The sequence below is a fragment of the Balearica regulorum genome, chromosome Z, assembly GCF_011004875.1.
Source record: "Balearica regulorum gibbericeps isolate bBalReg1 chromosome Z, bBalReg1.pri, whole genome shotgun sequence".
NCBI classification, from domain to species: domain Eukaryota; kingdom Metazoa; phylum Chordata; class Aves; order Gruiformes; family Gruidae; genus Balearica; species Balearica regulorum.
In genome coordinates this window covers 45,497,206-45,514,999 of record NC_046220.1, presented here as the reverse complement: position 1 = coordinate 45,514,999, position 17,794 = coordinate 45,497,206, and the positions used below count along the sequence as shown (strand labels likewise).

The 17,794-nt window shown below is 40.1% G+C and overlaps 1 protein-coding gene across 4 annotated transcripts in view; it reads right to left on the bottom strand.

Moving 5' to 3' along the window:
* Nucleotides 1-17,126, bottom strand: part of PRUNE2 (prune homolog 2 with BCH domain) — a 138,639-nt gene extending 121,513 nt beyond the window's left edge. For all 4 annotated transcript variants that reach the window (XM_075740891.1, XM_075740888.1, XM_075740889.1 and 1 more), the window contains exon 1: nt 17,006-17,126. In XM_075740891.1, coding sequence (XP_075597006.1) covers nt 17,006-17,041 — 36 coding nt within the window. In that variant the 5' untranslated portion in view covers nt 17,042-17,126. The remainder of the gene's footprint in view (nt 1-17,005) is intronic.
* Between the last annotated feature and the right edge of the window lie 668 nt (nt 17,127-17,794).

Genomic DNA, 17,794 nt, shown 5'->3' with positions numbered 1-17,794 from the left:
CACCTAACTGCTCCTCATGAACGGAATTCTCTTTTCAGGAACACTTCAGCATAAAAAATGACATTCAGAAAATGTAGTAAAAAATATTTAAATGACAAAATCTCCTAATTAATATATTAGTCCTCAGAAAAAAATACAATCAGATTTGGAAGTCTGAATACTTCGCAAATAGCAAGACAGGTATCATGCCTGTCTAAACACTTCCTTCATCCCTCGTGGCTAAATGATACCAATAACATAACAGTCAGTACTGAAAATTAAACTAGCAGAGATTCAGCACAGACATTCTGAAAGGCATAGGGGAAAGAAAAAAAAAAGAAAAAAAAAAGGCAAGACATTTCAGAAATTCTATCCAAAGCAAATATAGCAGTACAGTATTGTTCCCAGATAAGAAATATTATTGTTTCCAGATACATAATGTCAAAAATGGCACTTTTGTAAGTGATACTAATTCTGCAAATAACAGAGATCTGACATTAATACCAATTACAGTTCAAATTAAAGCTGCAGAAAGAGCATGAAGCTCAGAAGCTTTCAGTAACAGTATTAGTATGTTTCTCCTATTTCCTCCAAAATGTCTTTGGTCTTGCCACAGAGTGCTGAGCTGTGCTAGTGATACTTACTCAATTTCTTATTAATTCATCTCGGTAAAGATCTGCAGAATCAGAACTAATTACACCCAACTCCATTCCCACCCTCCTACTGGTTTCCTGGATACAGCAGCTGTGTGGACCTGAGGGCAGGGACAACAGTGGTATCACACTTGCCTTACTGAGGACATTTACCTTACGGACTATCATTAGCTAAAAAGAACACAACACACTGATGCTCTATGTCTTCCTTTTTCTCATGACTGATTGCAAGTCCAATTCAGGGATTTGGCACTAATGTCTGCAATTAAAGAGCAGATGATAAAGAGCTAAAATCAGACTTGTTGATTCTTTCCTCCAGGGACACTTCAAAAGATGCACTTACAAGAGATGTGTTTTAAGTGACAGAGACTAGACAGCTTTAGTATTAGGTACTGGATGACAGACCACCCTGTCAAAAATAGAAATAACATTGTGGTTCAGCATGGCCTTCTTCAGAACCAATAGAACAACCTTTCTTCTCACAGACCACTCAGCAGCAGAAGCTACAAACACCAAAGAGGAGAGGCAGAGGAAAATGCATCTCTCTGTGACTAGAAACAGCCCATGATTTCAAACTGACACTTGGTTCCCTTGATTTACACTGCTTGCTGGCCTCCCAGTACAACTGTCAAATCTATAAAGGTGTTTTTACAAGGGCTTGCCAGGAAAAAGACCTAGTTACTAAAGCTCAGTGGGTTTGAGCTATTTTAAACTTTATGCATGTTGATTTAAGTTAATTAAATGCCCTCAGAAACATTTGCAATTATGTAAAGCTGGGCCCCTGAAATTAATATCTCTCTAACTATAGTAACCAAAAATTGCAGACAGAGAATGTAAGCATAGGGAAAGGAGGAAGTTTTCAAGACTCAAGTCAACTTTTCAAGTTTATTTAGATTCTTGACAGAACCAGGAACCAGACAGGACACTTCTACATTCAATAAATAATATATTTCATATTATCATTCTACTTCCCACTTTTCTCTTTTTCGTTGGCTTTTTTTTTTTTTTTTTTTTGGTGTGGTTTTCACTCCCTGGCCTTGGTCCTGTCTTACTCACTAATCATTTCAAATAAAGTTCCATGATTTCCTGCAAGCTATTCCTCAACTTAAAAGTATGAGACTAATCTTGTTCAAAATAGTACTCAGTGTTAATGGGCAGGGATAGAATGGGGCTTGCAATTACCCAAGTACTTGGTAAAGATGCAGAAAGTGCAAGAAAATTCCTTTGCCTTGCCTGTTATCTATTCTTACACACTTTTGGTTATTTTTCTTATTACAGCAGTGTTTTCTAATTCTCAGTGCACACAATATGTTCTTCTGTCTGTCACCTACCAATCTGACTCACATCAAATTATCATAAAAATGGGTGATTTCCTAAACATTCAGAAATGTGTTAAGGGGTCCTCAAAGCAGATACAAGAGTGTGTTACTCTTAAAAAAAAAGAAAAAAAAAAAAAAAAAAAGAGGAATCTTTGAATTAGAAAGCATGCTACTCCTTAGCTTCTCTGGACTGTCATAGATGAATAGCCTTTTGTGAGGGCTAAATCTTTTTAACTTGAAGATAAATGATCTTTCAGCTATAGCTGTGTACAATGTCAGTAACATCCAGTCACCTGTTCTGTTTACTGCAGCTGTGGATTCTGCTGGGATCTCTGGGGGGATGGAGCTTAGCATCTCTTTCCTGTTAAAAATGACAGTCAGTTGACTTGAAATGCTTTCTCAAGAACCTGCGATGTTCTGATGACATACTTATTAATATCCAGCCTTAAAAATACACATAAGAGCATGTCATGTTATAGAAGAACAGATCTATTTTAGATTTTGTAGAAAAGCTTGCAAAAATTCATTTACCGTATTCCTTTTAATTTCAAAGGAAGAACTAAAAGCTCTTCATTTTTCATGGAATCATAGAATAACTCAAGTTGGAAGGGACCCATAAGGATCATTGCCTGCTTTTTGCAGGACTACCTAAAACTAAACCATATAACTGAGAGTATCATTCAGACGCTCCTTGAACTCTGACAGGCTTGGTGCTGTGACCACCTCCCTGGGGATCCTGTTCCAGTGACCAACCACCCTCTCAGTGAAGAAGCTTTTACTAGTGTCCAGTCTGAACCTCCCCTGACACGGCTTCACTCCATTCCCTCGTGTCCTATCACTGGTCACCAGAGAGGAGATCAGCAGCTCCCCCTCTGCTGCCCCCCTTGAGGAAGCTGTAGGCTGTGATGAGGTCACCCCTCAGCCTTCTCTTCTCCAAGCTGAACAAACCAAGTGGCCTCAGCTGCTCCTTGGAAGTCCCTTGAAGCCTTCAAATTTTTCCTTCAAATCAAAGTAAAAATAGAGCGTTAAGAGTACTTTATTTCCTGAACAGTTTTTGTCAGCAAGTTAAAAGCTGTAGCATACAATGGGGACATGAGGGAAGTCCAGTCTCCCCTTTCTTTAGAGGTGTAAATTTACCTAAGAGGACAGTATTTCTAATACCTATGAAAGACACCAACTGGACCAGTCTTTTTCAGTAAGGCCTCCACCCCTGTCACCTCGGGAATTTTCTTGCACATCTCAACAACTTCTGGAAGAAGTCTCCCTAGAGATGAGTGGGAAATAAAACACATCGCATCCCCTTGCATCTCCCGAGCTTGACACCAGTTATACTTCCTGAGAGATGTACTACAGTATGCATACAAGTGCATGTACATGCACATGCATGCACAAAACACAGACACCATCCCTCGGCTGGTTCACTGGGATTTCAGAGATAGTCCTCAGCCTCACACTGTGGTCGCGTTTAGGCGTTTAAAGCAGAGAACTCTGCCCAAGGGCTCTCTAGTCCATTAACCCACTTGCAGGGAGATGTGGTTCATGTTTCTCTCTGTGCGTGCGAGTGACAGAGTGCAAGCACACAAGCAAGTGTACTAGATGAAAGTGGTGTTTTAATAATATGGGCTAAGTGGAAACTGGTAAGGCTGGGATGTCAGGTTGGACAGCCACGTTCAATGTTTACAACTTCCTTCCAATTTCCTTTATCTTGGCTTCTTTTCTTTTGCTAACATATACCTAAAGGATCTATGCAGTCACTTTGGAAAACATTAAAATCCAAGCCTGTACTTTAAAGCGAGTCCCATGTTCTCACAATGCAATAAATCTGTAAGAGACATTTTCATGCATCTGGGAGAGATGTTGTCACCTTACAATGCCTTGAGTGCAATCTATTATATCACCTTTTAAGTTTTCAAATTGGAGAGAACATGTCAGATTGCTACTCTAGCTCTAACTTCTGCTATTGTACCACAGGGTTGCTGTCTCAGCTCAAAACAATGTTGTGAAATAGTGCTGCGTTCTTCCTTCTTTCTGCCATAAGCCTAGCATTTCTTCAGCAGAATTCCTTGTCTCGCTATTACCCATAAGCTTCATTTGCATAGCCACTTCTTATTTATGGAAGCAAAGAGTAGATTCTGCTCTTACAGACTGACGTTAATTCAATATCAGTAATTATTATCTGGTTGGAAGAGAAGCAGCTAGATTTTAATCACTACTTAATATGGCAACTAACTAGGTTGTTTTTTCCACAACATCATCAAACAGCACCAATCTAAGCTCTGAAAAATTAAAATGTGCAAAGAATTAAAATGAATATCTATATAGGTTACAAGGTAAGTGATTAACCACTCAGTTAACAGTGGAGGATACATGTAATTAAGTGGGGCTAGGAAGATTTAGAATATCATTTCTCAACTTGTTTACTGCCCTTGTTTATTTTCCAGTGCAGCAAATGCAAAGAGAAATAACCTCGGAGGCAGACAGGATGAACTGTCTGGTTGTCTAGCAATGGACAGCATGTTATAAGGTAGAACAGAAAATGACAGCTCATAAACAATCATTTGTCAAAAGGCTAACTTATCCTAAATGTTGTAAGACACCCAAAAGAACCAATCTGTACCTCATTGGTCAGCACAGAAGGAAATGACAAACTGTAATATTACAAGCATTTCTGGAGAACTAGAAAGTACCTACACTACAGTGTACTGAAACTGTTGAAATCTACTGAGAGACCATACTAGTTTCACATACATTGGTATGTATGCCCCTACATGGCCACATCATGGCTCTGCATGGCCAGCAGGTCGAGAGAGATTATCCTCCCCCTCTACTCTGCCCTGGTGAGGCCACGTCTGGAATATTGTGTCCAGTTCTGGGCTCCCCATGCCCAGAAAGACAGGGAACTCCTGGAGAGAGTCCAGCAGAGGGCAACAGAGATGATGAGGGGACTGGAGCATCTGCCGTGTGAGGAAAGGCTAAGAGAGCTGGGTCTGTTTAGCCTGGAGAAGAGAAGACTGAGAGGGCATCTCATCAACGCTTATAAATATCTAAAGGGTGGATGTCTATAAGAAGGGGCCAGACTCTTCTAAATGGTGCCCAGTGACAGGACAAGGGGCAATGGACACAAACTGGAACACAGGAAGTTCCATCTGAAAATGAGGAAAAACTTCTTTACTCCGAGGGTGACCAAGCACTAGAAGAGGCCGCCCAGAGAGGTTGTGGAGTCTCCTTCTCTGGACATATTCAAAATCCACCTGGATGTGATCCTGCGCAACCTGCTCTAGGTGATTCTGCTCAAGCAGGGGGGTTGGACTAGATGATCTCCTGAGGTCCCTTCCAATCCCCACCATTCTGTGTGATTATGTGATTCTGTGACTATCGAATATGCTACTGGCAGGAAAGGAGAGAAAGCAGAGAGAAAAAAGAGGAAAAGGAAAAAGAAAATAATGTATATATATCAGTAAAGATCTCATTGCTTTCACTTCTTTTTGGAAGCTACAAAGTTGAGGAGAAAAGGAAGCAAAGAAGGTAAGTTCACCTGCTTATTGCTGTCTGCATTAAAAGAGAGTATTTTTATATTTAGTGTTCCATTTTAGCATACTGAAACCAGTCTCTTCTGTTTTCTTCTGTATAAACACAAACCAATGCTACCAGAACTGGCATTACTCTGTATTTTCATCACTGTAACACAGAGCAGAACTCTAAGTCCCAACCTAATAGAAAAGTTGCAAGGCACTTGACAGCAAGAATAAAATCTCAAGTTTTACATGATGGGGGGGGGCAGAGGGGGAGGAAATAAAATCAATAGAGAGCCTGAAAGTTTTCTCTGGCAATGGTTTCTGCCACCATAGACACTTTGGTAAAGAGGCACATTCAAATTATTTTATATGGGAACAGATATAGAACACAGAAATGGCATATAAACTTTCCATAACAAGTAAGCCATATACTTTAATTTGGTCTGTTTCCAAGAAATAAGACCTCAGTATTTTCAGTCAAACAGACTTCATAGTCTTCGTGCTTACCTAAACTTAACTAGAAGTATTTTTTTAGATGAGTGCATTTTCTCTATCAACTGTAATTTGTGTTTTATTTAGAATCTGTAAATAATCTTTTCAGACCATGAGATTGTAACTCACTCAACTCCCACACAATGAAGGGCGGGGGGAGCTTAAGCTGATGGCTGGCTTGGTTTCCCTGCTTTTTTTTAAATGAAGGCTCAGTGCTTTGATATTGATGCACGTTCATACCAACAACTATTGCACAAACTTTGCAAAACAGATCAACCAAAAGACTTTAGACCCAGCCTTAGAAATCCCTCTTCCACTGTGCAAAAGCTGCTGGTTGAAAACTGTGCAATGATTTTTGAGAGGTGAACAAATATAGCTACTAAGATTAGATCACTTAACTCATTATCACATGTGATCTAAAACAGGATATGAGTCCATGTGTCTGGAGATGAAAGACTAGAACTCCAAACTGCACCACTCTCTCATCCCTGTAATGAATGTTTTAATGCACAGTTATGTCACCCTTTCAAAGAGTAAATGAAGTCACTGCCTTTGCTTATTCTTCCTAAGACTGCCAGTGCTGAAGTTCTAGTGTGCATCAAATTCTCAAGGGAGGGAACAAATTCCACACAACAGCATGGAACTGTTTTTATATGAGTTTATGTAGCTAGTCTCTCACAATATGCAGAAAGGAAAGAATTGCACAAAGCCATCCCACACCTCTTCCTCTCATATACAGAATAAGTTTTATGTAAAAAAATAGCCAAGATGCATCGTTGTTAAAGCTGGTTGCAGCAACTGCGCAGTTTATCTATCATTAGCCTCTACAGTTCCATCATATCACAAAGAGATAAACGCACACATTCCCCTGAGGGGTGGCGGAGAGGAAGTATATAATCTCTTACCGCAGACTATGCCTTAGTGATATGATTCATCCTATAAAGCCCTCACAAACTGAACGAGTAATCCATTTTGAAAAAAAAAATAAAAATCTGTAGTTCAGGTAAATGTGAATTACAGTATTTTTTTTTCTAGTGAAAAAATTACTACAGCTACTATCTCAACTAAGTCAAGAGAAAGGACAGCTAGGTCCATCTTTGCAAAAAGGAGAAATTTTGTTTGTTTTCTGCATTAAAGTTATTCCATTGAATGAGTAATTTCCATTTTTATGCTTGTTGAATTAAAAAATAAAAAAACTCAAAGCAACACATAAATAAATCCAAAACCAGAGAGACACCAGAAGTGAAACAGTGGTTTTAAAATCATACCTGGTCTTTTAACTAGATAAGGCTGTCCACTTCAAACATGTATTAAAAAACACGCAGGAACCTGGCAGGCTAACCTTTCCAAGATTTCACGTAGACCTAAACTTCTTAAATGCACAACACACATGTACATCACATAAAACCACTTGCTTTTTGAGTAATGTGAATGCTCAGGATACAGTCTCAGACAGATTTACCTGTAAGAAAACTAGGTAAACATACATGAAACTGCTGTGGTCTGCATACATGTATTGTCAAAAAATAGTAATGTACTTTTCCAGCAAGTTAATCTATCACTGCACTCCCTCTGAGTCAGCTGTAATCCAGCCAGGCATCCAATTGACTTTGAGTGTTAAAACCTTTGTTAGGCAAAAGAAACGTTGCTGAATCAGTCAATAGATCACTTGCCAACTGTCTATATTTAGGAGACACTGTCCCTCCAAGTGTTTAAAAGTTTACCATTTTTTGCTGCTTCACAAAGAGTCAAATATATTCCAAATGGAGCAATTCTGCTTCTTACTAAAAAAAAAAAAAAAAAAAAAAAAAAAAAAAAAAAGAGAGAGAGAGGAAAAAAAAGAGCACAATCAAAGGAAAAGTTCCTTTCTTTCCTCCTATCCCACTGACTGCAGAACAGCATACAAAGTTCACGAAGCAGAATATGCCTTTCTCTGTCAGCATACCAGCTAGACTCTACGTCTCCAGTTATTTCCATGCGTTATAAAAGCATGGTAGTATCTGAAGAACCAATTCAGAGGTTCTTCTTCCCTGCCAACTCATTTTTGCTCAGGATTTTTTAATCACTATTGTACAAGAGCAAGAAAGCATTTATTAAGTATAATAATTCTTATGTTCTGTATCACGATGTAGCACAATAAGATTAACCGTTACGGAAAAGGTCACTTCAGAATGACTACCTGTCACTTATTCAAATGCTGGTTCAGTGGCTAACTTGGTTAGTTAGTATACAGAGCTGTTTCCATGCAGAAAACTAAACCACTATCAAAACTACATCAATTACAAAAAAGACATACACACAATTATTGGTCTCAAAATACAGCAAAATCAAAATTTCCTAAGTAGTACAAAACAGGTAAATCATGCCAGGTATACTTTGCTTTAGACAGAAGTTGACTAAGGAGGCTTAAGACTAATAAATTGAGGCTAGAGGGGAATCTACAAAAGCAGGTTATGACTGTGCAAAATGGAACTGGGCCAGTGCATTAGGTCTGTTAGGTCTATTATTCAGTTATTGCCAAATGATACAGTAAACAAGGAAAGAGAAATAGCTGACATCATCCAGACGTCATTGTTTTCTGAAATGTTCCTAACCTTTTCACTGTCCGTCCTCTGTCCTTACTGTGCTGCAATCTATTTGTGTCTCATTAGGACAAGTGATATCATTCCAGTTGTTAAGGACCTGTCTAACTGTTGCTGGCACCAGGCTCTCTTCTGGGGAGAAAAAGAATATAACAGGAACGTTATCAAGTCATTTAAGCTCTGAGCCTAATCTCCCTCTGGACTCCAGGCTGGCAAATGGGACTTCGGTGCCGCTGTGGTCCTGCACCTTTCACACCAAAATCCCACACCCTCTCCCCACCTCCCTGGCAAAATCTCACCATACCCTCCAGTTCAGCATGGCTAAACCCAAGCTTGTACTCCCTCTCCTTTTACTGCACATCTCTCTCACAGGCACATATATAACAGATATAGAGAGATTAAGAAAACTATCCCACCCATCACTCCGGCCCATAATCTTGGCATCGTGTTCAGTCTAGACACACATATCCTGCCTATTCCAAAGTTCCACAGGTTGTTTTTTTTCTCATCAATCTCTCCTGTCTACCCTCAGAGCTAACACACTGGCTATCATTACCTAACTGATTAATCTCAGAAACATTATTTGGCTTCAGCAGATGTAACCTGGCAGCTTCTAGAACCATGCTGTGGGAAACCTTCCCCCTAGTCTGTGGCTCTGACCCTGCCATATTGGCTCTGTTCATGCCAGCCTCTCTCTCCTGGCTCTCCTTGATCCAACACATTAAACAGAATCCCTGAACCACATTTTGTAACCTTTACAAACCTCCCTCTGCTTCATCTATCATCTCCTATTCAATAATGAAACGGTAACTTTTATCTCCAGACAGTCAATAGCAGAGGAATGGAAAGAGTAATCAGATCTTCTCATTTCCTCCCTACACTTGAAGACACATTTCCAAACCTCCCCACCTTCTTTTTTCTAATTCCTACTCAAAGCTGCCCTTTGCCAAAATGCTAACAAATAGGTTAGGATACATATATGTTATCATATCTGTCTATTACCACCCTACTACTATCTTGGATTAATCTGCTTCCTCCTACATGTTATCCAGCTTACTTTATGGACTCCTTAAGACAGGGATTGAACAGATTTTTATGTAGTATTTGCATAGCATCTAGGACAACAGGATCCTGGTCAATACCACGCTTAAATAATAGTATGAGTAGCATGATACTCAGTAAATTGACATATACTGCACTGAAATGCCTTTGGAATTTCTTTCTGTGTAGAACAATGAATAAAGTATGTCAGCTATGCATGCAATGATCCAAAACCCAAAAAGTTATTCAGGACAGAATTTGGCTTAATCTTGATTAATCGGATGTACTTGACCTCCTCCAATGGAAAGTTCACCAAGATGTGTTTTATTCTCCCATTTCCACTCCTTTTTTCTTTTTTTTAATGTGTGAAAAAGGAAAAAATATCACTGCACCAGAGACTGATGAAAGGCAAGGTATGTAGGCTATCATTTAAAAAATGTTATTTCTGTCCTCCAAAACCAAGAAAATCCATGGGGGGAAAGCATTTTTAATTCTCAGCTTCTGCTACATGTTTAGTAGTCTGTATGGCTTTAGTGGAACTGTAGAAGGCTATTAAATCACCGAATATATTTTCCTTACAACTGTATGTTGTTTTTAAAATAGTTTTACATATGTTCATCCAATTCAGGTCTTATTTTGGTTTGCTTTTATGGATGGGCTTCCTCTCCTTCCTCTGGGAGACTGCTCTCCTAGCTAAAAGACCTCATTTTCAGGAAATATTCTCTTGTTATTAAGCCTCCACTGACCATTTTGCAATTTCTTATTTATACCTCTGTACATGAATGAATGATTCCTTCTTTGTGTTGCTTTTAGTACCCGATAGATCCAGACTGCTCTTATGTCTCAGCTTAGCAGTAATTTAATCAAGTTTTATGATTAGTTCATTTTTATTTGCTTGGAAGTCAATTCTTTAAATCATTTTGTTATGATTCTCTGAATTCTTCATCCAGTCAAGAAATATTTTTGGTACCCAAAACAGAAGGAAGCATTCCACTTGAAACTGCATAATGATGATGAAAAAGAGACAGAGTAAGTCTGCAGGACATAAGCCTCCCTAGTAAAGATGTGCCTAGTGTGTATAAACATACAAAGGTCTATTAGTGCCTTACTATGGGATATGAAGACTGTATCCCAAAATTGCATTTTTTAACACTTATATCACCCTACAAGCATGTCTTATTTACATTGCAGTGATGCACTCATCTCCATCTTCCTATTCTCATGCTCACAGATTTTTCTACTTGTATTGAAGGCATATTTAGAACTGCTCTTCAGTAGAATTTCCCAAAACATTTTTCTAATCATTTCACTCATCTCTGTTAGCCCTTTAATATTACTATATCTTCTCAGCATGGCTCACAACTATTCTTTGTTTAAATATTCATCTCAGAATTACCTTAGTGCAATGTTTACTCTTTTTCCACATTACTAATGAACCCTGACTCTGAAGTTCCTGCTGCCTAGTACATGGTTTCTTCTGACTGATTCAAGGAACAAAAGGTTAATCAGCTGTAAGACTCTGATTCTGCAACATTTTTAGGCGTATGTACAACTTACACATATGAGTTTTCCAACTGAAGTCAATATCATTACTCATACTCTTAATTCTGTACATACTGTAAGTGCCCTACTAAATGGAGTCAAGTCCCCTGTGTGCTGCTGGATTAATGCAAAGAAGATACATGAGACGGTAAGACTTGATTCCTTGTCTTAATGCTTGAAAGCTTTTTTTACCCCTCTGCTTGGATAAGTTCAGCAATTTCTGGGAAAATAACTTCTGCTTCACTTTATGTCTTTCACTTCAAACAAAGCCACCACTTTATTCCAACCAAATCAAATATTATTTTCAAAGTAACCACCGTCTATCGTTGATAACAAAACTCCAGATAGGCAAATAAAAGGGAATACAAATAAACATGTCAGTGACTCAGCTTGTTTTCAAACTGTGGTCACATAAATCTGCTGAAGTCTTGCCATCATCACTAACTGTTCTTTGAACTTCTTTGACTCAGAAACAAGAACAACAGTCATTTTTCATACCTATCAAAGCGATGCCTTGGAAGCTTTTTTTATTGTTCTTAAAAGCATCTCCCTGGTCATGGGCATGGCCCTTACTTTGGAAAATGTCCAGTTGCATAGTCCAATTTTTCTCTGGGCACATCTGTCTGAGGGCATAATTCCCCCTTTGCCCAGTGTATTACTCTGCCAGCTGTAACATTGGTCTAGCATTATATTCTCTTTCCTTATGGCAGCAAGTGATTAAAAGAACTTGATGTTTTAGGGGGCTTGGGGGTTTCTTCCAAATACTGTTAACTGCTGAAGATGACACAGCATTTAGAAAGGTTATTTCCCCAGTTGATCTGCTATTGTCTGCAGAGGGAGGACCATCTTTCAATTGCTAGTATGAAGCAGTTTGCTGCAGTGTGTGGATATCTCAGTATCATCTGCACATTAAGCCCTTTCCAGGGCTCATTCTGTCCTCTTTGACTTCCCTGAAGCCAGCATACAAAGCATTAGGCTCTCCATTAAGCACAGACCAAAGGCCAGGGGAAAAGTACTGGCTGGCAGCCATTGTCTCAGCATCTCTCAGTGGGAATTCTGTCAATTTTTGAATTTTTTTTTTTTAAATTCTTACAGCTTCTTTCTTGACAGACTCCCTTGATTTAATTTCTCTCACAGTCATTCAGCTTCACTGCAAACAATCTGAAGCACATGAGATTACTTGAAAATACCAAACTTAACTACCTCATGCAGCACACAGTATTTCACATCAGAGAATTATTAAATAAATAATTTCTGATTTTTTACTTCTCTATTTAATTGCCTTTAACATTTTGATAACCATTCTTATAATTATTCTGAAGTTACACCACTGAAGCTGTAAACTTTTGATTTATTTTTCTAATTAAATTATACAAAATGATATATTGACTGATCAGTCACTTTTCTCCCACTTCAGAGCTCAGCTGTGCCTGAAAGAGTCTAACCAGAGAGACAGACTGAATTGCCACAAAACATATCAATAATATATTGGGGAATATACAAATATACTGGGGAAAGACAGCAAGGTTTTGTGAAGTATGGCATTTTTGTACAAAATCCTTTAAAGTTCTTTGAAGAATTCAACAAGCATGCAGAAAAGGACAAGCTAGTCAATGCATTGTACTTGGGTCTCCAAAAATATTATCGAGAAGTTTCCCGGAGCCTAGTAAAGAAACTCAATCACCAAAGAAAAAAGGGGTGTAATCCTCTCATGGCATAATAAAGAACTAAAAGTTAGGAAACAAAGAACAGGAACAAATGGTCAGTTTTCATAACGAAGGAAAAATATCTGTGAAGGATTCTTCACAAGGATATGTGCTGGAATATGTGCTGTTCTTCATATCCATAAATAATAAATAATATTACTTCCAGTAGGACAGGCAGGCAAATCATAAGGTGAGAAAAGCACTGACAATACCAGATTATTCAAGAGAGTCACATTTAAAAACACCTACAAGAGCTACAGAATGGACTCATGACACTGAGGAACTAGGTAATAAAATAGTAAATGGAAATGAAGGTCGAGAAGTGCAGACTAGAGAAAAATGTGAAGAAACAACCCCAACTCCATTTTTAAACTATTTTTAGGTAACATACACAGTCAGATGGGCTTTAAAATGGTTACTACTAAGCAGAAAAAAAAATCATGCATTAATTTTAAATGATACTCTGAAAGCATCAGAAAAATGCTCTCTGACAGTAAAATAAATAGGTAAGTGGAATATCAAGCACTCTTAAGAAAATGGAAAAAAACTGAGATGTTGTTATACTGTTGTCAAAGTCTTTCATGCACTCATGCCTTAAATACAGCAGGCAGTTCTGGGCTCCACAACTTCCAAAGGGTTAATAAAATTACAAAATCTTCAGAGAGAGGCCACAAGGATGAGCAGAGTGATAGAACATTGCTCATGTAAGAAGGGGCAATAGAAAACCTTAGCTAGGAAATGTTTGGGAGAAGAGAAGGGGGACATGGTAATACTTAACTAAACACCATGGAGAATGTGAAGGAAAAATACTCATTCAAGGCATAAGAACCATGGAACTCCCATTAAAATTGTCGGGCAGATGGTTTAAAGCAAACAAACAGGGATATTGCCCCACTTACACAGAGCACATGATAAAATTGTAAAACTCATCTGTCTCAGGGATTTTGTGGAACCCGAAGCATAAATTGATCCCCAAAAAAACCCCAGCAAACTCAAAATGTAGCCAAATGTATGGAATATGGCTCTAGTTGTGGCTAACATTGTAGTTCAGATGACACATTTTTTGATCTAAGTTTTCAACACCTGATCAGCAGACCTGTATATTCTCCTGCTTATAATCCTCCCTCAGACAAGACAGAACACTGGCTTAGAAGGACCTTTGGTCTCACCTAGTCTCACCTATTCTCACATTATTACTAGACTTAGAAAAAAAATGGAGAAAAACCTGCAGGACTAAACTGGAAATGCCAAAAAATGTCAGTGCCTCATCTCATGTTCTGCCATGTTTTGCCTTCTAACATTTTCCTCCCTCAGTTCTACATAGATTATACACAACAATTTTAAAAATCAGTACTGAAAATTACTGACAACGCTCTATGATTACATGACAAGTCACAAAAGCAAAATTCATTGTTCTTAAGGAAAGAATAGCCTAATGGAGACTGTATTATTAATGGATCTTATGGAAAGAACTTTCGTCTCTAAAAATCAATGAAGGTACAAAATATGAGAGTCTTAGAAAACAAAAAAAAGTGCAAGTCCTTTGTGTGGTATACTCCCAGGCTAGAATTCACTCCATGCGGACAAAGCCTTGATTAACGTTGTGGCTGGAGCCAGACCCAAATGAATGATGAAGCACTTGCAGTAATAGGTTCTCCTGCACAGTCTGGAGCAATGGTTCTTCTGGAGCTATTGTTCATGAGCAACGAAAATTTTCCTTTACTCATGATGGGTAGTACTCATGTACCCAGTGAACTGCAATCAGTTTAACCTAATGAGATTACCTATGGTGTGAAATACTAGCACTGTAAGACTGGCATCATCAGGCCTCTGAGCTACAAATGTAGGGCTTTAGCATCTTCCACCGATACGGTTGCAGCAGCACAGCAACACACAGCAAATCGTAAGTTTTGAGCCATTCACCAATTTACCAGTGCAGCTTTACCTTGTATCAGCGACAAACCAAACGCAGCCCTTTGCCCTCAACTCAGTCTATGGCTACCTTGTATCAGCAGAGAAAGATTCCCCACAAAAGGCTTGGCCAAGCAGGAAGGAAAACACATCATCAGCCCTCTGTGTTGCAATATGCAAATCTTGAATTGCTCTGGATTACCATTTTCAGGCTACTGTGGTACAAAGTAAATTGGGAAATTGAAGTCAACCGATAAGATTTATAAATGTGTTCTGAACTGAACATGCTAGTGCTCAGATGCTTCTTCCCCAGCCATGCTCAGCTGACACGACCATACAATGAAATATCATAGCCAGAAAGACACTCCCCTGCCCCCGCAGTACTCCTCCTGTAGAGGAGACCTGCTCCAAAATGTGCTTTTCTCCCATGGTTCAGAAGGTACAAAGAGAAGTCTGCATTGCCTTTGAAAACCCACATTGCAGAAATAAAAAGGGCTACTGTTCAGTTGCTGTGCTCCCTGTTTCATATAAATTAAAGAAATAATATTATCTATTATCCATGGACCTGTTCAGATTTATTGTTTTCCAGACAACTCATTTCTGATTATCAACAGCTATTCAGAAAGATGAATGCAGTATTTTCTTTTAGTAGTAAAATCAAGTTGTTTTTACTGCCTGCCATTTACTAATGGTTCAGAGGGGACTGCTTTCATAACATAATTAATGTCTATTAAGTAAGACCACCTTTGATGTACTTGAACAGGAAACTTGTCAAAACCAAGTCTCCAGTCCAAATGTTGCAATATATAAAATGCTGATGCAAAAATGTATTAAGTATTTGTAACTGCACTATGCAGTATCTTTTAAAAGGGCTACCAAAATTTAGACTGTTTACATGAAAAATACAGGAAACACTTTACAAACTCCTAAAAACCACAGTAAAACAACTTAGCTGGCATGTGACCAAGATGACACACTTCATGTTTACCCTTAACATTTGCCCACACAGTTAAATATTAAGGGGGCAACCAAGGGATTCTATTTTGCCAGTCTTCTAAAAAATGCCTTAATTCTCTGATTACCAATATATGCGTGACAACAAAAGATGGTATAACAAACCATCTTGTACAAATTATTATATAGAGAGAATGATGGCCATTGAGAAAGACGATCTTGGTTTTACGATTGCTCACCTCCAGAGATTCCTAACAGATCTACGAAACCGGGAAGGCCTTACTCTTCTAATTATCAACAATGAAGTTTACATTTAGTTACCTACAGCGTTCTCCAAATGGTGGGGAAAGGACCCTGCCGGCATATAGGTCCCAAGCACCCAAAAATACAGGGCAAAACTACCAGCCACGGGATTTTTTTACTAACCCATTATTAGTTCTATAATTGAACATACTTCTTAAAGCTGAGATAGCTAGCAGGAGTTCAGGCTGCCCATGAAAGGTAACAACTGTAAAACCGAGTTTTGCACAGAAAATCAACCCTCAAGACAGGAAACAACCTGGTCTAAGACCAGTCTTAAAAAAAATCCTGCTTTTGCACTGCATGTAAGGTAAAAAAAGCACATACTATTTGAGGACAGATTATCAGTCACTGTAAACAAAATAAATGCACTGCAGTTTCAGCACAACCCTACAGAGTCATTTGAGAACAGGACTTATGTATCTCTGTGATTCCTTACACAATATTAACTACCTATGGCAGATAAGACACAATTATGGGACTGGTCCTTGATTACCTTTGCATATTTCTCAGTTATTTTAAGTCTTGCTTATCCAAACTTATCCCCTACTCCTAGTGACATTTAGACCATGGAAATGACAGGTTTTCAGTGACTTCTGATACAAATTTTCCCCCATTCAACTATGCAACTTGATGCATCTGAAGACTCTACAAATGCGCAAACAATCTCAAAATGGCACGCAGCCACTCCCCACATGCCTGTCAAATACAGGTTCGTATACTGGTAAAGCAGAGCATTATTCAGCAATAACTAGAGGGCAGCAAGGTGTGAGAAGAAAACGCACCCCCAAAAAATGCCCCAGCTGGCGCAAAGGTCGCAAGCCCCATCCTCTTCCCACCGCCCGCCCTGCTTAACAACGCCGAGGACCACAGAGCTGCTGAAACACTCCGAGAAGTTTTCGGGAGCATCCGCGGGTGCTGCAGCCGGGGGTGCGGGGACAGAGGCCGATGACTGCAATTACCGGCAAGTCGGGCGAAGTTTTGCGCCCGCTGCCCCCCGCCGTGACTCACCAGCTTGGACTGGGCGCGCTGCAGGAACTCCTCCATGGCGCCGGCCGGCAGGCAGGCCGGCGGACGGGCGGGCGGGCAGGCAGGCAGGACCGCCGCGCCGCACCCCGCCGCGCAGCACCCCGCCGCGCCGCACCGCTCCGCACCGCGCCGCGCTCCCGCACGGTCTCCGCGCTGCCCGCTCTGGAGCGCGGCCCCGCCGCCCGCCCCGCCCGGCCCCGCCCCGCCCGCCGCCGCGGGCGGTGACGTCAGGCCGTGCCGCAAGGGCCGGTGCGGAGCCCCGCGGAGGGGTGCGGAGCCCCGCGGAGGGGTGAGCCCGCGGCAGGAGGCGTGGAGCAGGCAGCCCCCTCCCGTGCAGCTGGATCGCGTTTCCCTCTGGTCTGCGCAGTCTGTGAGACCCGTAAAACCTCTGATTTGTTCTGTTTCAATAATGTATGACCGAAATAAAGGCACTCTAACGCCCATCCCGGGGTCTCAAAGCAACAGGTACGCATTGCTGGCTGCTGCGGGCAGGGATTTCTCAGTTTCCCATTTTACAGATGGCAAAACCCAACAAGGCAAAGCTTTGGGGCATCGAGGCCAGAGGCAGTGACCATTTCGGGGTCCTCTTACGACGGTGACACAAGCTCTGGAGGGAACCTAGCAGACACAGCCTAGGCTCCAGAAACCTTGCCCTCTACTTCAGACCTAGGATCCTTTCTAACTGTAGTGCCCACAGTCACATTCCATACATATTCAACTGAAAACTCGCAAAGGAGCTTCCTAGCATAGCATCCACTTTATAGCAAAATA